This window comes from Osmia bicornis, chromosome 16 (genome assembly GCF_907164935.1).
Source record: "Osmia bicornis bicornis chromosome 16, iOsmBic2.1, whole genome shotgun sequence".
NCBI lineage: Eukaryota > Metazoa > Arthropoda > Insecta > Hymenoptera > Megachilidae > Osmia > Osmia bicornis.
In genome coordinates, this window is record NC_060231.1 from 3,242,168 (window position 1) to 3,269,974 (window position 27,807).

General features: G+C 39.0%; 1 protein-coding gene and 1 long non-coding RNA gene across 9 annotated transcripts in view; one reads left to right on the plus strand and one right to left on the minus strand.

Annotated features, from left to right (window-relative positions):
* Nucleotides 1–27,807, plus strand: part of LOC114879773 (adenylate cyclase type 6-like) — a 66,348-nt gene that overhangs the window by 34,521 nt on the left and 4,020 nt on the right. Inside the window, exons 7-22 of one of the 2 annotated variants that reach the window (XR_006830230.1) lie at nucleotides 3,424–3,573; nucleotides 10,100–10,221; nucleotides 10,963–11,055; nucleotides 11,121–11,267; nucleotides 13,180–13,338; nucleotides 14,194–14,442; nucleotides 14,889–15,048; nucleotides 15,772–15,869; nucleotides 16,025–16,109; nucleotides 17,608–17,724; nucleotides 18,569–18,700; nucleotides 19,479–19,717; nucleotides 20,005–20,143; nucleotides 20,985–21,204; nucleotides 21,298–21,446; nucleotides 22,586–25,778. Coding sequence is in view for 1 of the 2 variants with exons in the window: in XM_029195025.2 (XP_029050858.2) it covers nucleotides 3,424–3,573; nucleotides 10,100–10,221; nucleotides 10,963–11,055; nucleotides 11,121–11,267; nucleotides 13,180–13,338; nucleotides 14,194–14,442; nucleotides 14,889–15,048; nucleotides 15,772–15,869; nucleotides 16,025–16,109; nucleotides 17,608–17,724; nucleotides 18,569–18,700; nucleotides 19,479–19,717; nucleotides 20,005–20,143; nucleotides 20,985–21,204; nucleotides 21,298–21,446; nucleotides 22,586–22,691 (2,365 nt within the window). In the remaining variant the exon portion in view is untranslated. The remainder of the gene's footprint in view (nucleotides 1–3,423; nucleotides 3,574–10,099; nucleotides 10,222–10,962; nucleotides 11,056–11,120; nucleotides 11,268–13,179; nucleotides 13,339–14,193; nucleotides 14,443–14,888; nucleotides 15,049–15,771; nucleotides 15,870–16,024; nucleotides 16,110–17,607; nucleotides 17,725–18,568; nucleotides 18,701–19,478; nucleotides 19,718–20,004; nucleotides 20,144–20,984; nucleotides 21,205–21,297; nucleotides 21,447–22,585; nucleotides 25,779–27,807) is intronic. The other variant, XM_029195025.2, reaches the window with a different exon arrangement.
* On the minus strand, nucleotides 10,153–14,923 carry LOC114879774. 7 transcript variants are annotated; one of them, XR_003789988.2, is made up of 10 exons: nucleotides 14,852–14,923; nucleotides 14,558–14,717; nucleotides 14,309–14,459; nucleotides 14,096–14,238; nucleotides 13,848–13,998; nucleotides 13,457–13,751; nucleotides 11,560–11,812; nucleotides 11,268–11,454; nucleotides 10,749–11,032; nucleotides 10,153–10,245 (listed from the first exon to the last, which is right to left on the minus strand). It is a non-coding gene; the product is annotated as an uncharacterized LOC114879774 (long non-coding RNA). The 7 variants fall into 7 exon arrangements; XR_003789987.2 differs by having other exon boundaries at nucleotides 14,828–14,917; XR_003789986.2 differs by having other exon boundaries at nucleotides 14,558–14,743; nucleotides 14,828–14,917.

Below are 27,807 nucleotides of genomic sequence, written 5' to 3' on the forward strand. Positions count from 1 at the left end.
GGATTCAATTCCATTTAAGAATAATCAGAACTCGATTTCAAATCCGATGAAAAAACTTTTCCTAATAGGAAAACTTACTTCCACCAGCTGATCCATGGGGTCAGCTGAATTCGTCCGCAACCACCTGTAGGATTGCTCGAATCCCTTACGCGCGCCTTTACTTTCCATCTAATTTCATTTTTTCTTATCTTCCCTCCTTTTCCTCTATCACCATCGATGGAATCAGGCATCTCGTTCTATTTCAAAGGAGCTTTTCATAACTGACAATGAGTTTCAATGGTGGAATTTATTCGTCATGATCCAATAAACCCATGATTCCTTTATGATTTTATGATTATAATATGCTTGTGTTCTTTTTTCCCTTTTTTTTTGAAAAGAGAGTGCCTTTTTATATATTTCAACATCTGGCAGTTACTTCATTATTTGCCTCTCGCATGGAACTGCAGATGGGCAACTTTGAATTCCCATAGGCATCCAGGAAGCTGTGCATACATTCTAATTTGGCCAACGGTCTGCGAAATGGAGGGAACTCGATTTCGGTAGGGCCTACTCTGCATAATGCAATGAATAATCTCATGGAATACCTAAATAATTCCTGAATTGCCTTAGGTCTGAAATATTCAGAGCTTCCTCTTTCCCACCACTCTGACAATTGGATATACTTTTTCTCCATTGTAGAATCATTTCTGTTGACTCTAAATTAATTTTTTTTAAACAGAATTTTTGCAGAAGATACCATACGAGTGGCTATTTCTGTTCTCAGAAAGGGCTGGAGTGTTCGTCATCAACGTCAGATTCAAATTTCATACTAAACTTCCTGGTAGACTTCCTGAAGAGCATGTTCTCCAACTTTCAACAACTCGAAACTCCTCCCTCTTTGTTGATATGTCCTGTTCAAGCTTCGCTCTAACCCGGTATTTCCTGACACAGATATAAACAAAGAAGATTATACAATCTAAAGCTGGATTACGAGCAATCCCTAGAAACTGAAACATTAATAAGAAATATTTTACAATAAGAATCTTTACTACTTTCCCAGAATCCTCATTTTCTCAGAACAAAGCCCCAAATATTTAATAATTAACAAAGGAATTATACCTGTACCCTTAAAGATGCTAATTAAGAGTAAATAGATTACAAGCAATCCCTAGAGACTGAAATATCAATAACAAATATTTTACAGCAAAAATGTTCACTACTTTTTTAAAATTCTCATTTTTTCAGTAGACAATGAACAAAGCCCCAAATATTTATTAATTAGCAAAGGAATTACACCTGTACCCTTAAAGGTGCTAATTAAGGGTAAATGGATTACAAGCAATCCCTAGAGACTGAAACATTAATAAGAAATATTTTACAATAAGAATCTTCACTACTTTCTCAGAATCCTCATTTTCTCAGAATAATTCCCAAATATTTAGTAATTAACAAAGGAATTACACCTGCACCCTTGAAGATATTAATTAAGGTAAATAGATTACAAGCAATCCCTAGAGACTGAAATATCAATAACAAATATTTTACAGCAAAAATGTTCACTACTTTTTTAAAATTCTCATTTTTTCAGTAGACAATGAACAAAGCCCCAAATACTTAATAATTAACAAAGCAATTATACCTATATCCTTAAAAAAGCTTTTAAAATTTACAAGAATATTCACTACTTTTTTAGAATTTTCATCTTTTCAGTAGATAATGAACAAAGCCCCAAATATTTAATAATTAAAAAAGTAATTACACCTGAACTCTTAAAAATGCTAATTTCTCACTGAATTAAAAGGAGAGCCATCAAGCTTGCACTTCTTTCCACAGGATTCTGTGTATTTATATGTCTCAGGGATTGCAGTATGAATTGAAACTAACGAAGTAGGCCGCAAACGGTTAATATGAAAATGGAAATTCAAGGGAGGAGAGGCGGGAGCAGGCAACAAGCCTTGGTCGAGGTGTAGATCAAAGAGGCAACTGTTACACCGTGCGCCAAGAGCGTTTCCTGTTCCGGCCGTGGCATCGGTTTAATTAGAATGGGCTTTGCAATTAGCGAAGGGCAGTATCGGCAGGCTGGCAGGCAACTTGGCAAACTCAATAAACCTCTCCTTTGACCGTTGCCGGCTACTTTTCCGCAAGGAAATTTCCAGTCCAAAGCTGAATTCATCCTCCATTTCCTCTAATAAATCTGTTTCAAACTCGACCTAACATTCAATCGTCCCTTTAAAAGCGATGGAGGTCTTGAACATCTCTTTTTTCTCTAACTCCTTCAGCAAGAGATTCTGATTTATTGTTATGTTAAGACTGATCTTGTAAAGATGGAAAATTAGAACTCTTTAACGAGATTGCTAACCCTTTCATCAAAACTTTTAGCCATTATTTACTGGTAGCTTTACTGGAAAGCTTAACTACACAACAAATCAACATTTTCCTTCTGAAGCATCCTCGACGAAAGTTTTCCTTGCTTTTATGTGAAAATTTTCCTCGATGAAGTTAAATCCTTGGTAAAGATAAAATACTCTATCTCCTTTGCAAAGATTATCAAATATTGTCGCATGAATTCTTATAATCCCTTCAGGGAACAAATTGTTTAAAATCTGTAAGATGGTTTCCAAGTACAAATCAGTTGACTGAAATCAATTATCATTCGTGGAAGAAACTTGAGCAATTCTTTTTTTTCTCATCAGGGATCTCCTGTCTCCACTGATCTTTATCCCCTTCTTTCACTCTGTTAAACCAGCGATAAAGTTTCCCTTCAGAGTGTGCTTGGACTCTGATAATCCCTTTCCCACCATTTCAATTTATCCTTCTTCTTTATGGCGATAGAAATGGAATGTTAGAAATAATTGGAGCTAGATTCAATGTTTGGAAATGGATCCTTCAAATTGTTGACGTTTAGCTCACATCCATCTTTGATGTCAGGTGAATGCTTTACTTCTGAATGTACACTTGGGTGCTATGTAGGGCCATCCATTATTTGTCTTTACTCTTGGGAGAGCCTTGGGAGACTTGGGAGAGCCTTGAGAGAATCTTGGGAGAGTCTTGGGAGAGTCCTGGAGAGGCATGGGAGACCCTTGGGAGAGCCTTAGGGGAGCCTTCAGAGAGATTTGGAAGAGATTTGGGAGAGTTTTGGGAGAGCCCTGGGGTAGTCTTGGGAGACGCTTGGGAGAGGCTTGGGAGAGCCTTGAGAGAATCTTGGGAGAGTCCTGGGGGAGCTCTGGGAGAGTCTTGGGAGAATCCTGGGAGAGGCACCCTTGGGAGAGCCTTGGGAGATCCTTGAGAGAATCTTGGGAGAGTTCTGGGAGAGCCCTGGGAGAGTCTTGGAAGAGTCTTGGGAGAGTCCTGGGAGAGCCCTGGGAGAAAGCTTCATCTAGAATTTCCTGTTTACACATTAGTGGACGATTATTTTACACATTCCTGTATCTTCTTTTCTTCCAGTTGCTGAGCTCCATCGTTGTGGTGGGTGGGACGAACATGGCCGGTGTATTAACGCACCATCCTCGGGAATTGGCGCAAAGGCAGGCGTTCCTCGAGACTAGACAATGCGTCGAGGCGCGTCTAACCACACAGCGAGAAAACCAGCAACAGGTACGTCTTCGACGGCTCCATTCTGTACACCACCGTAGGAATTTCGTTAATATTTGATTTACCTTCAAGCTTGCAGCCAGCTAATCTTATCGTACTCTTTACCTTCGTAATTAATGAACCCTCGAACATCGCATGTACGGTCATTAAAATTACTGGCCAGAAAATGGGCGCATCGAACGCGTTTAACTCTGAAATTCGATTCTGGCCCACGTAACAACTTAATCAAATTCAGATCGTTATAGTCCCTACAGCCTCTCCTTTACTGCCCTAGTTCCCCTTAATTGGTACACTTTATTAACTGTTTGTTGATACCATTATCAGTTTCGTGCACCAAATTATCAGCAAACTGCTCCAGCCTTTGAAATGGAAGATTCAATTAAATGTTTAAGCATCGATTCCAGATTCCATCCCTGAAAAGTATACAAATTTCAATCATTGATTTAAATAAATAAAGAACAGTATTTTTTACAAAGGTAATTGAAGGTAATTACCTTCAATTTGAAAAAAATTGATTTAAATAAATATAAAATAGTACTGTTTAAAAAAATTTGAAATTTGTATACTTTTCAAGGATGGAATCTGGAATCGATGCTTAAACTTTTAATGCTCATGAATTCATGAGCTAAGTACCTACATACAGATGTTTGTCCAGAAAATAGGAATAAGTTATGGTGGTTGGCTTCGGGGTTGATAAAGAAGCAAGCTCGAACAATGGCTCGATTATTATCACAGTTGGTCACGGATTCTCGATTAGACCGTACAATAGACTTAGTCACGGTTAGACCGTTCTCCATGACTATGAACGATAGCCGATAAGCCGTTATCTTTAATAGAATTCCCTTGCTTTCCAGCAATCGTCGTCCACGTTTCAAAAAAATTAAAATTAAAATTAACTACCCTGCTATTCCTTCCTTTAGCGGTGTACAAATTTTTAGTATTGCGTAGGAAATGAACCAAAGTTTGTATATTTAAATTTTGTCGGCAATTGCTAAACGTAGTATTACGTGATCCCTCGTCAGAGGGATTTCGCAAAGAAACCAAGATTACGTGATTACATAGCAATGTCGTGGTTCATGCACGATATTTAGCTGAGAGTTCGCGACGCTTATCAGCGCGTCGTGATGCACACGCGTCGCTTGGTTCGTGTGCATTCATAAAGTTTCCTCGATGCGAGGAAACTCGTCGTGTCGAAAATGCATTCACGTTTTAACGGAGATAAGCTAATTCGCCCAGATCCACACCACGGTTGACTCGCTCGAAAAGTTCACTTTTCGCAATCCCTCAATTCTTTGAAAACGATGCCTTTGTAAAAAGCGACGGATTTACAAATTAGAGTATCTTTTTTTTTTTGATTTATGGAAGAGGAAATACTGTTACGTACGCACAAGTCCACCCTTTCGCACTATTCTGCTAGAGGATTACAAATTCTAAAACTTCTTAACACGTTGACTACCATGCCCCAAAATTTGTATAATCAAATAATTAATAAAATAAAAGAGGAGCTTTTCTACCATGCCAGTCAACGTGTTAAGCTGATTCCTCCCTGTGTTACATACACCACCGCCAAGAAATTTGGAAACATTTAAATTGTTTTAAAAAAGAATTAAAAATTCGAGATAAGTGATTCTATATCGTATTCTTTTGCTTAGTTCTAATACTGTTTTCTTCTATATATTTTATATTTAATTATTTATTTAAATCTCTTTGTGTCCAAACTTCAAAATTTCCTTGTCACGTAGTACTACGTTCTATCGGTTCCTCCTGTGGTAATTCCTCCCTATGTTACATACACCACCGCCAAGAAGTTTGGAAACATTTGAATTGTTTTAAAAAATAATTATAAAATTGAGATAAGTGATTCTACATTGTATTCTTTTGCTTAATTCTAATACTGTTCTCTTCTATATATTTTATATTTAATTATTTATTTAAATCTCTTTGTTTCCAAACTTCAAAATTTCCTTCTCACGTAATACTACGTTCTATCGGTTCAATTTAAATCAGAATCTTCCGCAAAGTTCCATACGCTCCAAGAGTAACACAATTTTACCAAGGGAGGAGCTCGTCGAAGGATTAATATCTCAAAGATATCTTCGGCATCGCCTTTTCCTCGTCGCATGAAGTTGGAAGACATACCAGGCAACCTCTATTCCTTGATGAACCGACTCAAAAGCTATCTAATGCATTGCTCTCTGTCTCTCTCTCTCTGCGAATGATCAGCCTTCCGGGAACCGATAAGCTCCAGCTCCCGTTGAAATGCTGCTCTATCCATTACCGTTCGCGTCGGATCAAATGACTAACGAGAACGCCGAGACACGGGAAGCCGAGTAATCTTCCATCTTCTATAGATAGAAAACAGAGACTCTCCGCGTTTTTAACGAACACCTTACCTGGAGAACATTTTTTCAAAGTTATTCTCCGGAACCCCCATGAAAAATATTAATTTTCCCGAATTAATTACAATTAATTACAACTAGGTCTGTTGTCCGCTTCGCTGCTAATACAATAATGAGCGCAACTCGCATTCAGTAAGGGCTAGTCTGCTATAATGAAAAGGAACTTTCTTGCGCGTTCGGCAGTAAGATCGGTTCGAAAGAACGTTACGATTCCCCTATAAGGGAATTTCGGTCCCCCTCCTCTAATTCTCTCATCCAGCGAAATTTCGCGTCGATCGGGTGTAAACGCACTCCCTGGGACGATTTTGCTCCGATCGGTGTCGTTTTGTACTATTTCGGACCCAAATTTATTTATGATGTTCCCCGGATGGTGGGTCCAGAACTGTCCATGTTGTTTAGATTAGGTTTGCGATTTGTACAAGAACGTTCGCGCCAAAGGCGATCTCGATTTTTTCATTTTCAATTGTACCATAAAATTACTAAAATAACAATTCTAATTTATTTAACTGTAAATTTACGCATTATGACTTGAGCATCGCTCCTATCGGCGGTCCCGCGACGGCCACGTTTCTTTTTCAATGCTCTTTCATTGAAGATCAGTTTTTTTGTGATTATTCCACCATGGCTGGCCCCTTTTTTTATTTCAATGGCCTATAACCATCACATTGTGGTCATGGTGCGCTGTGCCAAATTTGGTCAAGATTGGATAAGTCGTCTAAGAGGAGTCTCTGGAAAACGCAATACATTTTTCGGGACAGATTGAGCTTCGCTCGTTTCGCTCGCTGCGCGCAATGAATATCTTTACGACTTAAGCTAAAGTTCTAGATACAACGGGACCAGAGAGTTCTGGTTAGTTCGAGTTACTATGCGCACAGTTCTTAAACAAACTGAGTTTTCCAGGTGACGATCGGCGACAATGTGTCCCATTAAATTGGATAATCAATTTCTTGGCTGTTTTCGACGGAGCTAGACGAAATTACGCTTTCCTTAACGAAACGAAATTTCATTCCGTTCGCACGCGATGGAATTTCCTCGGGACGCAATTAAAACCGTTCCAATGAGAGCTTCTTCTCAATCCTCGCTGATTGGGAAATAATAATAAGATCGGCGAGCCCATTTTCTTCGTTCCCGAAAAACATTGGAGATATTAACGAGGATCAGCTCCATTATTAAGTTTCTTGGAGATTTGAAAAGTTATTCAGGTAAATTGGAATTGGAAAATTCGTGTAATCTTGGTGGATTATAATCCAACAGAGAATTGGCGTTCCATTTTCCACTAGGTGATTCTTATAGTGTTTTCTACCCTGATTACGAATGTATTAAATCTCAGGGATGGGGAGCACCACTGTCGGTATTTCATCTCCCACGAAGCTATTTCGCTTTCTGGCTTAATAAAAAAATCGACGTTGCAACTTTCTCCTGGTGTTTTTTCAAGATAAAAATCTGCTCTATCGCGTGGTATAATTCGATTTTACGCTGGACCTCCACTCTTTCAGATAAATTGAAAAATATCCTGAAAAATTGGCGCCAAATAGGGCTCCCTCCGAGTTCAATGATCGTTTAAATGTATCCTGAACTCTGGGAAAAACAATTTAATTTAAATTATAAGCTTATTATTTTCAGATACAAATATTATAAATAAGGTTAGACAGAGTTTGATTATGCTGCTTCTTTCTGGTTATGACACGCTCATTACCTATAGTCACTGCTATGCACCAATCACATCACTTGATACAAATATAGTTTAGGTTAGCACGCATAAGATATACGTTCAGTTGATCGGAACAAAGGTGGCGTTGATGGAAAGCAAAGTACGTTGACTAAAGATTAAACTGCGTTCAAAATTGAACAGGCATTAATGTATTAAAATCTTTTAGTGTAAATAGAATTTCAATATCTGTTATTAGATGTACAAATTAATTTGGTACCTTCAATATTACACTTTCATAGTTACTATTTTAAATTCGAATATTTTCCCGCGCTTTTGTGAATTTGAAAAATGGCGCGAGAATATGATATCGATAATTGTAGTTACTATAACTTCTTAAAAATAAGCCATTAATTAAAAAAAAATAAAGATACCAAATTAATTTGTCAGAAGATTTGTTTAAATCTGAAAAATGTTTTTTTCTTCAAAATCAAATTTCTCAAAAACTGTACGTGTAGGAGGTAAACGGTTTGCAGATTCGTAATCAGCGTACAAAACACTATAAGAATCGCCTAGTGAGAATCGAAATGTCAAGAAAAAGTTCAAATTTGTTGGACGGTGTTATCGAGTATCGAGAAGAAAATCCAACATGTAGCGCAGGAAGTAATGGACGTTGCATCACGATCGAATTTAACGTAGAACTACGTGACTTCCAATGGCAAAGGGGACCGTTGCGCATTAACCGATCATGAAGGATTCGATTTTGCGTCATACAGGTGTGCAGAAGCTATTATCGCGAGCTGACTGATCGATTTATTCCGCGTTAAATTAACCACACCAAAGGCCCTCTGCAATTTCAAACTCTCGATCACGTAATGTATCGATATTAGTAATAGGAGAAACCAAATCGACGTAGATTTGCTCACCGCGTTCCAACAGCGACGACGGGATCTGAATATTTCATCATCGAAACCTAAATGCCTGTCATATTTTCATTTACGATAGTCTAATAATTTAACCTAGTGAAATTATAATTTAACATCTGAGATAGACATTGAAGAAGTCACAATAATTTAATAACCATCTGCTCTTCCTATTAAATATTTATTAATTTAATTAATATTTAATTAATAAATATTATTAATTAATATTTAATTTTTAAGTATTTAATAATATATAAATTGTTTAATGTAAATAATAATTTCACTAGGTACGACTCGCTCGTCCCCCAGAAAATTCGCGTTTTTGAAATATACACCGTAGTACCAGCGCAGCCATTTTCAAAGACATTACGTAATATTGGGCGCATGCGCGCGCAGCTAAAATGGCGACCCATAGACTTTCTATAGGAAATGGAAACTCCTGTAACTTTTCACTCCGGCCACTTAGCCGCGCAAACGAAACGAGTTTGAATTAGTTTCAGTAAGACCTTTCTATCAACGTATAGAGTGTATCTCTGAGTTGAAAAGTAACACGGACAGACGTCTTTGCGCTTTATATACACGATGTCCCAGAAAGGGTGTTAGCCCTTTAAGGGGATGGTAGCTGGTGTGATTCTGAACAACATTTTCCTTTGCAAGAATGTAGTTTGAAGCTTTGTTTTTGAATTATTAAGGAAAAACACTTGGCCAATCCGAGCGCGCGTAGCGCGCAGACTCAGGGACGGCGGTGTCGGTTGTGAAAAATGGACTTGGCCTAGGTCCATGAACACTTTCGGCACCCTGCTGATATAGCAGGAGCCGTTGGAAAGATAGATTTTCATGTTTACATTAAACTACACGTGTGATGGTAGTTTTCCTTTCAACAGATTCGGCACTTCTCATGTTAAATGGCTGACATGAAACAGGTACAGCTATGCAGCCCACATCTTAGATCTCCACGGGTACTTAAGTGTAACACAACTTCTCTGCATAACAGGGTTAATTAACCGACTGCTGTGAATACCGGAGAGATCCAGGCAACGATTCTACCCGTGTCCGTGAATACTCCTGCAAATTAAACAGTTATAACGGTTTCATTGTATCTACTCGTGGATGGAAGTTTCAGCTTCAAAAATTTATACCCACTTGGAGTTTGTCCAACTTCGCCACCATTGGCTATTCTTAAGTAAATAAAATAGAATCGTTACTATTTACGGTTCCGTCGTTTCTATTTTCGTTAGACCACCTACGGCACCCTCGCCTGGCCACGTGCGGTCCTGGACAATACGTCTGACCACCCACGGCAATCGCCCCTATATTACTTGTCTGGCCATCTATGGTGTCCATCCCTATATCACTTATCCATGATTCTATTTCATATCTACTCGTCTGCCCTATGGATCTGACATCTCCATCTACTCTTCTGGCCACATAATGTATTTTATTATATCCACCCCTATACTACTTAGCTGCTGGGAACCCATCACTGGCTAAGAGTGCACCGTTTCCTGTTTACCATGCTGGTGTAGTGTAACAAGAATCTTCCTTTAATTTTTTTCCAGGAACGGCTCCTATTGAGCGTGCTACCCAGACACGTAGCCATGGAGATGAAAGCCGACATTGCTGGCAAGCCGAAGGATACTATGTTTCACAAGATTTACATTCAGAGACACGAGAATGTCAGGTGAGCGGGGTTTCAAAACTGTCCCTGGAACAACATACAATTCAATTTCCTTTGAATACAGAAAATGTCAGAAATTAAAACAAAGGATCTAAATATGAAAATTCAATGGCACCTCGGTATACCACCTTAAGCCCTCCCTGATGTTTGGACGTATACCAAACTAATCTTTCCCATAAGATGCAATGTAAAAATGATTAATCTGTTCTCTTTTAAAAAATAAACTCCTATTGATATTATACCTACACTGTTTATGTCATGAACAGCATTATAAAAAATATTCACTAGTTTATTTAACATAATTTGTAAAATATGAATGTAACCTAATGATAGATTCTAAATTAATAAACCAAATGGAATAAATGGTTTTATTTTGTTATATGATATCCTTACTTATCCGAATATAATTAATTAATAATTAATTTTTCCTCTGTGATAATTATTTAAAAATGACGCAAAATTCACAGAAAAAATTTATGTCGTATACCGAGGTACCACTGAATCCTAAATCTAAAGTACCATGAACGTACTTGTTTGGAGAGCGAGTAATTCGAAGATATTCGACTCCCTGATGCATCAAGCTGATACACGCGCGTCCATCATACGTTAGACCGTAACTCGGGGCTGACACTAGTAGCTCGTTAAGTCGGGTGACGTGCCACTAATGAATTCCAATTAACACCCGTCGCTTAATTACGGTGAACCGACGTCGACGGAGAGCCTATTTGAAAATCTTTCTTCCAGCATCCTGTTCGCGGATATCTGCGGATTCACCTCGCTGTCGGACCAGTGCACCGCCGAGGAGGTCGTCAGACTGTTGAACAAATTGTTTGCTTGGTAAGATTAAAAATCAAATCATTAATTAGAAGACTGATGATTGAAAATTATTATTGTCATCACAGCTTCGATACTCTGGCGGGTGAACATCATTGCCTGAGAATCAAGCTGCTCGGGGATTGCTATTATTGCGTCTCCGGGCTTCCAGAACCGAGACCCGATCACGCCCGATGCTGCGTGGAAATGGGATTGGACATGATCAGCGCAATTACGTGAGTTTTCCCTCCTTGTAATTCAGCTCGTCCGGCTTTTCGTGAAATCCTTGAGCATTCCTGTCCCCGCGACCAAACTTTTGTCTCCGGGAAAGAGGGCGGTGAGTAACAGTGAATCACAGGGGCAATAAAAAGCAGCTGGGAAGAAAGTGACCTCGGCAAATCAGTTTCTGATGAAACTAGAGAACTGTAAAGAAAAATAAGATTTTATATATTTAAAATTAACAGAATATTTTTATTGTAAATGAAGTATGAATCTAGAGAATTGGAAATTTTCCAAATTTAGACTAACCTTTTAATTTTTAAAAATCATTGGAATTCATAGAATTCTTACATCCAATCTCTTCTACCTTTATTCTCCGAGGAAATCATCCCTTTGACGAGGCGCCGCTCTTTTTCAACGGTGGATAACAAGAACCTAGACTGTTGTCTCTCGAGTCTGCGGGTTACTTTGACCCGTTTACTTCGTTTCCGCCTCTTAAGACGTTTCCTTTCGCCTTTCCCTTGCGTGCAATTCCCTATACAAGGCGAGAGATGAGACTCCGCTGTTGACAATAAAAATAAAACGCGATTAAACGCCATCCTAGAACGATTATAATTTCAAACATCAAATACAGTGATATTAAAAAAACAAATTTTCCACCATATTTATGGTGTCCATAATTTACTCGAAGGAAGCCGGGAGCCTAAGTTTCACGAGGTATGAATACAATAATAGCGTATATTGCGTTAATCTGGAATAACGAGACGGCTCTATGGAGATACGGATTAACGGGGTCTGAATTAAAGGGGGTTCTTGGATTAGCAAGACTTTACAGCCATAGGGGAAAAACAGAGGAATAAAAGTGGCCAACAGGAACGTCCTAATCCGAATTTATTAGCCACATATCTTGTTTGAAATAAACAGCTCTGCCTTCCAGCAACCTCGCAGAATAATAAATCACTTTTGGCATCCGAGCTTTCCATAATTTACAGAGAGGTTATGTAGCAATTTTCATTACAGTTGGGGCTTCGAATACCATACCATCTCATCTCACTAATTTCGTCCCTGAAGAGGCCGGCGCTTTTGGGGACTTATCTGTCCCCATATTCCCCAACGAACGCCATCGTCCACGCGCATCGGGGATGGGTTGGCAGCCCTGCCAACCCCAAACCCCGCGCATTTTTAAATTTGTGTGTGTGTGTGCGTGTGTCCCCTTTTAGTCGCCTCTTACGACAGGCAGGGGATACCGTGGCCGTATTCTAATCCCCCCCGAGCCACAGGGGTGCACTGGGGCTTCTAATCACTATCACTATCACTAATTTCGCCCCTACAGGGCCGGCGCTTTTTGGGGGCTTTTCTGCCCCCTTGTTGCCCAACGAACTCTATCGTCCGCGCGCCTATGGGGATGGGTTGGCAGCACTGCCAACCCCAAACCCTGCGCATTTTTGAAATTTGCTTTGTCTTACATTTTCCGTACTTTTAATTCTATGAGTTTTATCATTCCATACTTTTACTTTCTATACTCCATTGGGGCTTCGAATGAATATACCACAAATGCCATTTTCTGATGCTTTTATGTCTTGAAATCCTGGCCAACTTTCTATCCCTATTAGGGATGTGCGGCCCGACTATTCGGGTCAGCTCGGAAAACATCGGGCGGGCTCGGGCGGGTGTCTGATATGTGCAGTCGGGTAGCCCGAGTGTCTCGGCTCAGGTCGGATGAAGTCGGGCAGGTTCGGACATGAGAGTTGGGTCGCGGACCGCGGCCCACGGGAGCTCGTCCGAATCTGCCCGACTTTATCCGACCTGACCCGAAGTAGCCGGGCTACCCGACTGCACCCGCCCGAGCCCACCCGAGCCGGTAATATCGGGTACCCTAATGCCTATGTATTAAAAAAAAGATAATGAGACCATTTATCACACTTGCAGGCTTTATCGAGAGGTGGGTGCCGTGAACGTGAACATGAGAGTGGGGATCCACACAGGCAGGGTTCATTGCGGTGTCCTCGGTCTGAGGAAGTGGCAATTCGACGTTTGGAGCAACGACGTCACCCTGGCCAACTACATGGAGAGCGGCGGAATACCAGGGTGAGTTTTAACTCGTTTCCCGGTGTTCCGCAGGCAAGCTAGCAGCTCTTTTTTTTCTTCCCTTTATCTCGCTCGTTGGCGAACAAATTTCCAGCGAAACGGTAGAGAGAATTCGTACCGAGGATATTGAAAAAAAGAAATGGAAGCGTGATCACTGGTGCGATAGAATGCAACGTTGATTCGCTTTCCACCTTTGTTCCTTGTTTTCGTCAAACAGAAGCGAGGGAAGACATAGAAATTGCGTTAGCAATTCTTTTTCTCTTCATGAATTTTTTTCCTCCAGTTTCGTGTAACCGTAGAAGGAACATCCATGATGGTGGAATATTTCTGAAAATTCACATTTCTCTTATGGTATTTTATTTCCTCTAGATCAAATAACTGAATTTAATCAACAATGTTGAGATATTCCAATTCTGCAACAAATAAATGGTTAAATTCCACAATTTTTCTTTAAAAAATGCAATCAAAATTGAAAAGAAAATAGAGTGATATTGTTCATTTAATTATACCTTCTGAAGGGATCACAATTGACCCAAGTCTCCTATAAAGTCCAATGGATGATCAAAACCCCTATTAAATCAATGCTTATTTCCTCCAACAGCAACAACCAATATTCATCAAATAATTGAATTTAATTAACCGTATTGAGGTATTCCAATTCTGTTAACAAATAAAGGGTTAAATTCCACAATTTTTTCTTTGAAAAATGCAATCAAAATTGAAAAGAAAAAATTTGATATTGTTCATTTAATTATACCTTCTGAAGGAATCACAATTGATCCAAGTCTCCTATAAAGTCCAATGGATGATCAAAAGTCCTATTAAATCAGTGCTTATTACCACTGCTCCCTGTAGACGAGTCCACATCACGAAGGAGACCCTGGACTGCCTCGGCGGTTACTACGAGGTCGAGGAGGGTCAAGGAGGGGAAAGAAACGCGTACCTGAAGGAGCACAATATCAAAACGTACCTGATCATCCCCGGGGACACGTACAAGGGTAACATACCCTCTTCCGGGTTGAGGAAAGGTTTACCAGCGAACGGGAATGTGTCGAAAGAGATGAGGGTGATGGGTCACGGTTCGCAGCGTGGAAAACAAGCCAAGTAAGCCACTCGATTTCCTGCAATTTAACATTTCAGTTTTATCTTCCTGTATTTCAATCATAAATTAATATTCTGTATTTTCAAACATATAAATCAAAGATATTTTAACGTTTACCATTTGTATAATCTCTCTTTGCATTTGAAGCATTTTAATTTCCATAAATTTCAAGGTACATTTATTGTTTTAATAATAAAACTCTGCAGCATCCGGCTATAAATTGAAATTTATCCAGGCCTCCAATTCCAGGAAAGTTAACAGAATCGGTCAGAAATACCTTGAATCAATGTTTCAACCGAGCTTCTATTTTTATTCCGTAAAGTTTAATATACAATTAAAATTTGAAAAGCAATCGATGAGTCGAGAGGATAGAAGTATCTGTTATACCGTGAAGTTTCCATCGCGATTTACCAGATGTTTCTGTTGAAAACGATGGCTTTCGTGATAGATTGGGCTTTGGAGAGACGGCAGAGAGTAAAAAAGATCCTGAAGACGAGGTGAACGAGTACCTGATGAGAGCAATCGACGCCAGGAGCATAGATCGATTGAGGGCCGAATATTGTACACCTTTTATTTTAACATTTCGACGACCCGACGTCGAGGAAAAGGTAAATTCCGATTGAATAATTATTCATCGTTGAACGATCTTCGATAGCTGTCCGTAATTTTCCCTTTAATTAATTTGTTTATTAATCGACTCGCCCTTTAATTAACACGTTGATTACCACGGTTATAACGATATGTATTATAATGAAATAAATAAATAAAATAATTTAAAGGAAATAAAAATAAAATAAATAATTCTAGAGGATAAAATTATAGTCAAATCTTCAAATTGAAATAAAACTCAAAGTATGTGATTTTTTTATGGTTTCTTTATTTTAAAACAAAGTCTACTGTACGACATTAATTATTTCAATGTCCTCCCAATTTTCCATTATATTTTCACACAAGTGGAATTCAATTTCATCAACAGCAACTGTGATTTTGTTCAGCTCCTCAATAGTCTTTGGATTATTGAGACAAACTTCATTTTCCATAAACCCCATAAAAACACCCAAATTAGTGTCTCCTCGTGAAAAATTACTCTTTGGTCAAATGTATCAAGCTCGCAAAAAAAGGCAAAGAAGGACCATTGTTTTCCATAATTAATGTCATAAAACAGACTTTGTATTGAAATAAATTAACCATACAAAAATCAAATACTTTGGTTTTCACTCAATTTGGATAACCCTTTATTTTTCGGTGTTTTCGAACGATTACGTCGTCAATATTTCCTGTGTCGCGACAACGGACGAGAAATAAAATTCTTTTTCAACTATTTGTTGCAGTACTCGAGGGAAAGAGATCGAATGCTGTCCGCATATTTCGTGTGCTCTGGTTTCGTCTATACGGTGGTCGTGATTGCTATAGCAATCACTCTGTACGGGTAAACAAACCATAGCAAATAAACTCGATTTTTCCTTCCAACATATCACAGATTACTTTCGTCCCTCTATATCCTACACCGCCTCTCATATAAACCAATAACAACGTCTCGAATCAAAGGTGGATTCTGAAACAAACAAAAAAATTGTCTTTTAGGAGCGTATACTTCTACACGTGCGTGGGAGTGAGTATACTGTTGATCGCCTCGATCAATGGGATTCTCTTGGCGGAAAAGAACGAGGTGAGAGTTCGTTGAAAACATATTTGTCCGAGTTTCAAAGTTTTCTGCAAAGGTTAAAGGGTTATACCTAGTTAGGAGGTCGAAAAAAAGGCGATTTTTCAAGTTTTTTCTTTTGGAAAGACGTTTTTAACACGTTCAACGCCATGAGGGTCACCGGTGACCCCTGAATAATTAAAAGGAAACAATAGAAAAACGTTATTTTAAGTAAGATTGCTATGGCATAAATAATATGAAATGGCAAGTAGAAAGCTTGAAATTTGAAATTTGAAAATTAATTATTAGTATTCTTAGTAATTACTAAGAATTAATGGCAAGCAGAAAGATTGAAATTTGAAATTTGAAAATGAATTATTACTATTCTTAGTAATTCCTAAGAAAATTAGTAATTACTAAGAATAGTAGTAATTACTAAGAAAATTACTAAGAAAGCTTGAAATTTGAAATTTGAAAATGAATTATTACTATTCTAAGTAATTACTAAGAATAGTAATAATTAATTTTCAAATTTCAAACTTTCTACTTGCCATTAATTCTTAGTAATTACTAAGAATAGTAATAATTCATTTTCAAATTTCAATTTCAAGCTTTCTACTTGCCATTTCACAAGCTTTAATTAGAGCTTTAATACGTCCCAGAAAAAGCGCCCATCTTCACTGTGGCGTTCAACGTGTTAATGAATTTTAATGTTTAAATTAAATTAAATTTTTATGAATTTTAATGAATCTTTTTACATTGAATTATAAATTAATCTTCACATATACACTCATACTTTTTTTTTACAAAAATATTGATTTGTCGATTTCTGAGAGCACCTCCAAAAAAAGGCGTCTTGCGGTGAGCTAAATATCTCTGGATCATTTGAAATCAGAAAGCAATGAAGATTTACTTAATATAAGGTAAAATCTTGTCCTTAATCGAAGGAATAAGCAAAATATCACGTTTGAACAAAATGACAAGATTTCACCTTATATTAACTAAATCTTCATTGCTTTTTGATTTCAGATGATCCAGCAGGATTGGAGGTGAAACAAGATTGGACAAATCAATATTTTTGTAAAAAAAAAATATGAGTGTATACGTGAAGATCAACAAAAAGATTCATTAAAATAAATGCAAAAGTTTTTCCAAAAAAAAATACTTGAAAAACCGCTTTTTTTCGGCCTCCTGACTAGGCACAACCCCTTAAGTGAGTTTCGGATGGCAGATGCGGTGCGAAACGCGTTAATAGAGCGTGAAACGAACCGTTGCTCGGTTAATCGAGGTTACACGCTGTACGTTTCCAGCGATATCCAGTCGTGACTGGAATCGATTACCCGGACGGACCCTTTGGAACCTTGCCACTTCCTCTTGATCTTGAATTGGTGGCGAGATTCCAGGTCACCGGTGGAAATCATCGATTCACCCGTTGCAACCCTGTCGTCCGTTACTCGAGCAAACAGAATCTCGTCGACAATGACCGGAGAGAAATAACGAGATTCGATGTTTCGTATTTTTTCAGAGGGTGCCACGATGCCTTCGAAACTTCTCCGTGCACGTGTTCGAGAACCGTGGGGTCGCGCAAGCCCTGGCCACGTGTGTCGTCTTCCTCACCTTCGTCACGGCTCTCTCACCGCTGGTAAGCTCTAAACGTAGTAGTACGTTCAAACTCTCAACCTGAAATTCAAATAAATACAGTAAAGTAACAACTGGTGGAATTAATTCTGGACACTTTGAATAAAAATATTCTTTATTTCATACTTCTGCAGAAATATGGTAAATATTTTTATTGTAATCTATAATGTTTATATTTAATATTTTCACCCGATTTGATTTGTAAATTTTTGAAAATTTTAATTTAAAATGTGCTGTTATTGCATGATGTGAAATAGCCAATCACAGGATGAAATTAGTTTTTTTCTATCTCCTTTGATGTGTTGAAATTGTAATTTTTATTCTATATTAAATTTTTTTATATAAACGATGCCCTAAAACTAGAAAGCAATGAATAGAATATAAAATATTAAATAATTTGAATAAATGCGAAATAAAACGTGTCCAGAATTAATTCCACTAGTGTTAGTACGTGGAACGTAGTAATACGTCAACGTTCATAAAAAAGAATTTCCACCAACCGATACGAGTGTCATAAAATCTAATGAAAAATGCTGCACTACGATGCATCAGAATTTGACACGTGTATCCCACTCGACGTATTACTACGTGGATAGTCAGGAAGACAGAAGCGATCAGCGCGTTAACGATCAAACGCGTGGCTGCTATTTATCATCGGTGTCGCTGCACCGAAACGATGAATTTCGTGCAGTCCAAGGCAGTTTATGATTAATGAAACCGACCACGATCCTCTGATCCTCCGTGTTCGAGGAAACTGATGGATCGTTAGGCAAGAACGATGCAGACCGAGGAGTATACCGAAGAAGAAATAAAATCGATCAGTCTTCGTCTGTTTCTTTGGATCGTAGCTGACGCTCGAGGGTGGACGCGTTTGCAGCAACGGCACATCGACGTTCCTCGAATGGCCGGATAATTCCAGCGTCACCTTCCAGACCATCGATACGCCTGTCGATGTCTGCTACTATACCGTCTTCGCTGATGTAAGTTGATAGAAATGACAATGATACATAATAAAGGGTGTACTTCCGAAAGTGACAATACTCCGATTTTTCTGAAATTTTCGCCAAAGCTTATTCTTGATTAGAGAGGAAAGTCCCACAAAAGGATTTATAGCGACAAAGCCTCGTTTGCCCCCTAGCCCCCTTCAAAGTTTTGACAGTTCTTACTAAATAGGTCTTATGGAGGCCCTGGACCTTGGGGGATCCTGGACCTTGGGGGGCCCTGGACCTTGAGGGGTCCTAGACCTTGAGCGGCCCTAGGCGACCGCCTACTCTACCTAGGCCCAGGGCCGGCTCTGTCTAGAGTTAAAATTCTAGAGTTAACGAAGACCCCATTCTGCCATAATTAGAAATCCCCTTGGGGATCCTGGACCTTGGGGGGCCCCAGGCGACCGCCTCGTCTGCCTAGACCCAGGTTCGGCCCTGGACCTTGGGGGGCCCTAGGCGGCCACCTAGTCTGCCTAAACCCAGAGCCGGCCCTGGGTGGAGATGAGTTCTTCGCATTTATCGAATCTTTACTGTAATTCCAGGAAGAAAAGAGGCTTAAGCCCACCTAGGAAATATTTAAAATATATTATTTTTTCATTTGCGCTTGTGCCTTGAAGATTAATACTGAACAAGTGATTTTGGTTCAATAAAAAAATGAATTGCTACCTATGAGACTTGGTCTTTTCAAGATTACCCCTTTGTCTTTCAATTGTATTTAAGACTATCCTAAACTAATGTTCCTAAATTTAATATTCTATCCTGATAATTACAGCTGTTCCCTGTGCTCGTGATGCTGGTCATGATCACCTGTGCTGTCTATCAAATCCTGACATCGGTGTTCAAAGTAGCTATACTGAGTTTGGTGGTGGCCACCTACTTCGCCATTAGCATCCACGAGGCTTTGAACGAGAAGGACGTCGAACTAACTGGACGGTGGTTGGCAGGTGTTCTGGTGGTTTTCTTCATGGCTTGCCTGGTCGCACACTCTCAACACACTGAGGCTACTTACAGGCAAGGAACATTTTTCACCTCCTGCAAAATCTCACAAACGAATTAATTAATTCCTTTTGCCCAAGTTCTTCTTCAATTAATTCTAACAGTAAATCAAACTTTTAAACTTTTCTTAAGGAGACCTTCATTGCACAGAGTTTAATTTGAATGGAAGCTGCGGACTTTTAACTTGATCACCTAAGATAATTTAATTTTAATGGCAAATGAAGATTAATGTCCCCTCGGATTGTTTTTCGACGAATGAAAAAGTGATTTGAATGTTGATCGATCGTTCTGAATGAACGCAGACTGGACTTTCTGTGGAAGCTTCAAGCGACGGAGGAGAAGGAGGAAATGGAGCACCTGAAGGCTTACAACCAGAAGCTCCTGGCGAACATTCTCCCAGAACACGTGGCTGCTCACTTCCTCTCCACAGTGAACTCTGATGTAAGATATCATTTACAATTATAATAATAATACAACTTACAATTTTCATTAAACTTGAAACTTTAAATTAACATACCCCATAGCGGTGGGAACAAAGCCGACCCTGAGATTTTGGGGGTCCCAAAACTAATTAATATTTTATTAGACGCAAAATTGTCTTATGGGGGCCCTGGACCTAGGTGTATACCGGACCTTGGGGAGCACTGGACCTCGAGGGGCCCTAGGCGACCGCCTAGTCTGCCTAGGCCCAGGGACGGCCCTGTCTAGAGTTAAAATTCTAGAGTTAACGAAGACCCCATTCTGCCATAATTAGAAATCCCCTTGGGGGGCGCCCTGGACCTTGGAAGGCCCTGGACCTTAAGGGGCCCTAGGCAGCCGCCTAGTCTGCCTAGGCCCAGGGCCGGCCCTGTCTAGAGTTAAAATTCTAGAGTTAACGAAGACCCCATTCTGCCATAATTAGAAATCCCCTTGGGGGGCGCCCTGGACCTACGGTGACCCTGGACCTTGGGGGGTCCTAGGCCCAGGGCCGGCCCAGTCTAGAGTTAAAATTCTAGATAGATTAAAGGATTAACATACTATCTTGCAACATTTTTATACCATGAAATTCTGAATCATTTAACACACATCTCTAAGGTTTATACTGCTGTCACAAGTTTTAATTAATCTGAAAGAACATGAAAACGTTGAAAAACATTGAAGATAAATAAGAACCGTACAAAGTTGCGTCAAGAGTGTTCAAACACTGAGAAGAGTGTGCAAATAGTGGATTTCATAAGCAAGAATGTCAGATGATAAAAACTGACTCGTCCAAGTGGTTTCTGGTAAAATAAACATTTTCCAGGAGCTGTACCACGAACAGTGCGACTTCGTTTGCATAATGTTCGCATCGATACCGAACTTTTCCGAGTTCTACGTGGAACTGGAAGCGAACAACGAGGGAGTCGAGTGTCTCAGGCTTTTAAACGAGATCATAGCCGACTTTGACGAGCTCCTCGCCGAGGAGCGGTTCAAATACATAGAGAAAATCAAAAGCACCGGCGCCACGTACATGGCCGCTTCCGGTGAGCTAACTTAACAATTAATTTTCTTAGTTGTAAGCGCAGTATTTATAGAGGCGAAGTTTTGAAAATATTTTCTCGGATTCCTTTCCGCAGGACTGACGAGGAGCGCCTGCGACATGAAAGATTACAAGCATGTGACCGCGATGGCGGAATACGCGATCAGGATACGGGAACAGCTGGCCTCCGTTAATGAACACAGCTTTAACAACTTCCGGTTGCGTGTGGGCATCAATATTGGACCGGTAACGTCAATCAATTTCCCCTAGCTATCACGGTGCCACCGAGAAACCAAATTAGCCCGAATTTTCCATCAAACTTTCGGCCGGGAAATAATTGAAAATTAACGCTTGAGAAAATATCGCTACATTTTGGAGAAAGAATAGTTAATCCAAAATTCGCTGAGTATATTCAAAATTTAATCGTATTTAACCCTTAACATACCAAGGGCCTCGAAGGACCCCATAGAGTGATTTTTGGTGATTTTGCTGTAACTATATCAAAAAATATATTCTTAATATTTGTATGTGTCCCGGATCCGTTTAAAATAAATATTACAAAATTAGTGCTATAATACGTTCGCTCGAAAATATAAAAAAAAATTTATTTTCTTTAAATCATAGTAATTTTAATTGTTGAAATCATTGTTATTGTTATTATAATTTCCTGCCACTTTTCAGATACATAGAAACATGGGAAATGTTAAAATTTAAAATAGTAATTAAGAAAAACTTAATTACTTTGGTAATTAAGAATACCAAAGGCACTAAATTAACTCTGCCGTAACTATATCAAAAAATATATTCTTGATATTTGTATGTGTCCCGGATCCGTTTAAAATAAATATTACATAATTAGTGCTATAAAACGTTCGCTCAAAAATAAAAAAAAAATAAAAACACACTTGGGGTTCCGGCAGAGCCCCGGTTGGTATACTACGTTACATTATTTGGATTGATTTACTTCTTGTTAAATGCATTGGCATTTATGGCATAATAATGTGGAGGTGAGCGCGGGCCCGCCTATTTATGACCAGGCGGTTCCTTCGACTTTGAAATAAAAGAGAGCTGCTATCTTTAGCCCGCGACTAACAATGCTTATTTAACTTAAACATATTTTTAGACACCCAAGAACCTATTTGAGTAACCTTACACAATAAAATGTTGAGAAATTTTAAAAATACCATGGGGTCCTCAGGAGATCCCGCTTGGTAAGTTAAGGGTTAAATCTTGTCTATTACTTTCACTATTTCTAATTAGATAAATAAAAGAATTCCTAATAATATGGGTGCTGAATTCCTATGGAAATTTGAGCATCATTCATATATTAATTACAATTAAGCTTAACAATGAAAACTTAAAAAAACATTCTGTTTATCATGTAGGTCGTTGCCGGGGTGATAGGCGCCCGAAAGCCGCAGTACGATATTTGGGGTAACGCGGTAAACGTGGCCTCGAGAATGGAGTCGACCGGTGTCTTGGACGGGATTCAGGTCACCCAGGAAGTCCGTGATATCCTGATCGGTAAAGGATATCCTCTAACCTGTCGTGGCAGCATTCAGGTGAAAGGCAAGGGCAGCATGGTCACCTATTTCCTCGATGGACCTCGGAATTCAACCGCCAACAACGAACTCAAGATGAACAACGATAACAATGTGTGAACAATTGCTCCTGGAACAAGCTAGAAAACGTTGAAAGTAATCAATTAAGTGATCAATGAAGTGTTTAATGAAAATTTATAAAATTCAACATAGAGATATTGAATGATTGCTGATGCAGTCTTTGAAAGACTTGGGTTACATTTATGTAGAATGAATTCCATTTTTCCTCTTTCTACAGTTCTATTATTCTTCAGATGAATATTGAACAAAATGGAGAATTAAACGCGAGAAACTGAAATACTTTCTTCCACGTATCTTATCCAGAGTCACAGGATACCTGTACTTAAATCATGAGGAATGATTTTCCGTGTGGTTTCTATAGGGAGATTTGCATTTGCCGTGTCCACGGTTCTTCTAGTCAATAAAAGGGAAATAAAGGGCGGCAAGGGAAGCTCGATACAACGAAACCGTGGCTGAATTCTTCGTACGAGGGATTCCTTTGAGAAAAGGAAACGGGACCACGGTGTGTTTTCGCGGAACGAAAGCAAAGGGAATTTGAAATTTTCGCGCGGTTGGAACGAGAAGCAAAGACTCGACTCTATTTTTACATTTCTCTCTCTGAATCCGTCGACAGAAAGATGGATCTCGTATTCTTTCGATATTCTAAGCAACAATAATTTATTTAGGTTAATTAGTGATGTGCGGCCGAACTATTCGGGTCGGTTCGGAAAACATCGGGCGGCCGATACATACGTGCTGTCGGGTAGCGCGACTGTTTCGGGTCAGGTCGGATAAAGTCGGGCAGATTCGGACGAGCTCCCGCGAGCCGCGGTCCGCGGCCTGATTCTTATGTACTTGTTAATCAGTGTTGGCAATTCGAATATTTCCGAATCCGTAGGTTGGCATCAAAATTTCTGTAGAATTCCGGAGATCTTGTTTTTAAAAGTCCGTAGATCTACGGACTTTTCAAATAGAATAAAAACTTTGTTTTTGGGAGGACCATTTTCAGCAATAGATACATCATTTTCATTATCAGAATCACTGGTGTTCATTTTAAATATTTTCTTTTTTGCTAAATTTTTTCTCACGAATTTAAAATACCACAGCGAATAAAATGTAAAAATGGCGTATTAAAAAATGGCTTAGCTGTTTGTGGATCCGCCACAAGGTGAGAAGAATAATTACTAACAATAATATAATAGATATTTTCTGTTTTTAAATTATTTTCAATAGGACCACAAGTTATAAACTCAAAAATTTGTACTAAAAATAATTACCTATAATTCATTATAATAAATAATAATTAATTGCGATAATAAGTTAGTTTTGTACTCTAAAGTATCCAAAAAAGTAAATGAATTTTCATAGGAACTGAATTCCGTAGATTTTAACTAAAATTCCGTAGATCCGTAGATGATAAAAAAATTCCGTAGATCTACGGAAAATTCCGAAGAATTGGCAACACTGTTGTTAATACTTGCAATAAGCATGCGCAAAATCTGTTTTATGTAGAAAAATAATACTTGCAACGAATTTATTTGAAATGAATTTCATTCAAATAGATTTAGAACCGCGGCCCGCGGGAGCTCGTCCGAGTCTGCCCGACTTTATCCGACCTGACCCGAAGTAGTCGCGGTACCCGACTGCGCGCATGTATCGGACAGCCGCCCGAGCGCGCCCGAATTTTTCCGAGCCCGCCCGAGCCCGTAATATCTGGTACCCGCACATCCCTAACGTTAAAGAAAAATATTTGTCCGCGCACAGGATGTACGAGAATGAATACCGATAACGTAAACGTATTACTACGTTCCTTCGCATAGTATCGTGATGAATGTAACAATTAGTCAATTCAACTGGAACCTTGGCTTATAGAGCGAGACTACAATTAAATGTTCATATTTTGATGTTGCTGGCAGGTCCAGCTGTTAATAGATGTTAATTCTACGTAAAAGACCATGGGCCATCAATGAGAATCAAAATGATAATATTACTAGATCCTTTGATCCTTCGTTAACCTAATCATAATTGAAAAATTATCGTTGCTTTGTTGAGGTATATAGTTGCAAGCTCTATTTTATTGCCATCAGCTCCCAGTTTTAGAACATTCCACCAATTTGCTGTGATTAATTCCCTGTTTTTCATCCATAAAACAATCTCTTATTAAACTGTATTAAACGCACAATTTTCTTTCTTGCGAAGAGATCAAAGTGTCTGTAAAGGAAAGAAACAGAAATCTTTCAGAACATCATATCAAAAGTTAAAATGTATAGTCTTATCAGAGCCTAAGGATGTGTTAGCTTTTTAGGGATTATTCAAACAGGAATTCAAAGGCTATTATTGGCCAGTGTTGTAGAAATCCTTTGCCAACTTCTGTTTAACTTCTGGAAAAGAGAAGTTCTTTTTCTTAAATGTTTCTGCAATACTCGTCTATAATGGCAGAATAAAACGGAGTCAATTGGTGAGAAAGCAAGAAGGAGAGAAATATTTTGCCAACGATCTAGTTACTCTATCTCCATCCTTCGTGTAATCTCGATGGCCTAAATTGAACTTTAAGTCTCTACCGAACCATGTCTGTACACCATAGAATATATTCGCGCGATGTGATTTGTCAGGAATATAATGTGAAATAAATTTTTAAGAAAAGAAACGAACAATCAATCCACCTCCTTACATTCTAATTTCAAATTCAAACGAGCTCCCTAACTTTGCGTCATATTCCATCAGTGTTCACCTACCATTCCTCTTCCCTGCTGTATTTTTAGCAGTTCAGAGTTGGCACTGGTGTGTTACTAGCGCGGTCGATAACAGTTCTCTGGTAAAAGAATGGAAAAGCACGTGGTACGCCGTTTCTGCTAGCATTCTCTTTCAGTTCACCGACTGTACGACATGGTTTCAAGAGATTCTGATCAATACATCCACGGAACATCGACTTGTAACAGAAAAACTCTTCCTTCTAATGGCTAACAATAGGTGAAAGGTCAGTTAAACTTAATACATTAAACTTAGTGGCTAACCAAATGTAATAAACACTGTCCATCATCAATAATATTTGGCATAAATTAAATAGTCAGTATTTCAATCCATTTTTGGTTAGTATATAATCAAATTTCGGTCAGTATCAAGATACTAAACGGTTAGGTTACGTTAGGTTAGTACATGAAGGTTAGGTTAGTATGGAAGGATACTGACCAAAGGATTTAAATACTGACCGGTAAAATACAAGCCATAATAATTTGGAGCATTCTATTTAAAATGTTGAAAATAAAAAATAGTATATAGAAAATAAGAAATTTAGTTTCAATTTATTTAGAATTTATTCAATCATAAAAGAATCCTTGAAAAACTCATTGTCAGTCTTTGAAAAGATCTGTCTTCATTGAGCAATTGTTGAATAATGCTCCAAACTACTGGTTGATGTATGTGTATGTGTTCAGATCACTTATTCAACGAAACGAGAACTAGTTCGTTTAACGAACGAGTTTTGCAAGTACCTTTAAGAAGCTGTACATAATTTACAATATGTTATTCAAATCTTAAGCATTCTCGCAGTATTCATTCTTAATGACAATGATCTGTGTCTTCGAAAACAGGAATATGTAGTTTGCCGAATGTGGTAAAAATTTATCAGCGGAAAAGGTTAACAATAAAACCACGATAACGAGCTTGACTGATAAGTGAAAGCGGTCAGTCAGTCAGACAGTACGTTTATCAACGCAGTCGTTCAACTTTTCTCGATAAAAACGAAGAGAAAATTCATAGTTCCTTTCTAAATGGAAGTTTCATTGAATGTAAATCGAAGTGTTGAGAAGGAAAACGGGAGCAGTTCGTTGAAATTACATAATTGTCTACTATTCGATAGACGCTATTTTCTCTATCATTGCATCAGAAACAATTTGTCGAAGAATTTCAAGCAGCTTGACCAAGAAACATAGATATAGTTAGCATTTGAACGTCGTTGAAATTCAGAAAATTATGCTCCGTGATAAGTAGATAAGTCACGCGAGACTATTGGAAGCAATTTGAGAACTTTTTCAGTGCCATTAGCACGTTACGAATTCTATGAGTATTCAGCTAATTATTTTACTAATTATAAAGTTCCCTTAGCTTCTAATATTTATTTGAATCGATTGTATATTCTCGATTTGTATTACACTTAATTTTTATTACTATCAATATTATTATCAGGGCCGGACCTGAGAATTCGGGGGTCCCAGGGGGGCCCCTTCACATATATGACATAAAAAGTAGCTCGAAGAAAATTGATAAAATTAACATTAAAGCTTGTATAACTAATTAGTCCCTGGACCCTGGGGGGCCCAGTTCTTGGAGAGCCCTGGACCTGCGGGACCCTAGCCGCCTAGTCTGCTTAGGCCCAGGGCCGGCCCTGTCTAGAGTTAGCGAAGATCCCATCATTCTGCCATAATTAGAAACTCCCTTGGGGGACACTGGGACCTTGAAGGGCCCTAGGCGGCCGCCTAGTCTGCCCAGGACCAGGGCCGGCCCTGTCTAGAGTTAGCGAAGACCCCATCATTCTGCCATAATTAGAAACCCCCTTGGGGGACCCTGGGACCTTGGGGGGCCTAGACCTTGAAGGGCCCTAGGCGGCCGCCTAGTCTGCCCAGGACCAGGGCCGGCCCTGTCTAGAATTAACGAAGGCCCCATTCTGCCATAATTAGAAATCTCCTTAGGGGACCCTAGGCGGCCGCCTAGTCTATCTAGGCCCAGAGCCGGCCCTGATTATTATATAATATTTGCTAATATTTTCTATTTTTCAAAAATGGAATACATCCATTGGGAATCGTACCCGCAACCTTTGGGTTTGTAGTCCGCTACCTTACCAACTCCGCCACCGTCGAACAGGAGCTCCTCTTCCTCCCATGCGTCCTTGAATTCCACGTGGGTCGTCGATTACAGGCGCCACAAATCCAATAGCTCCGATAACTGAAAAAAACAACAAGGGATTAATAAAAATTCTATACAGCATTTACACTATCATTATCATTTTT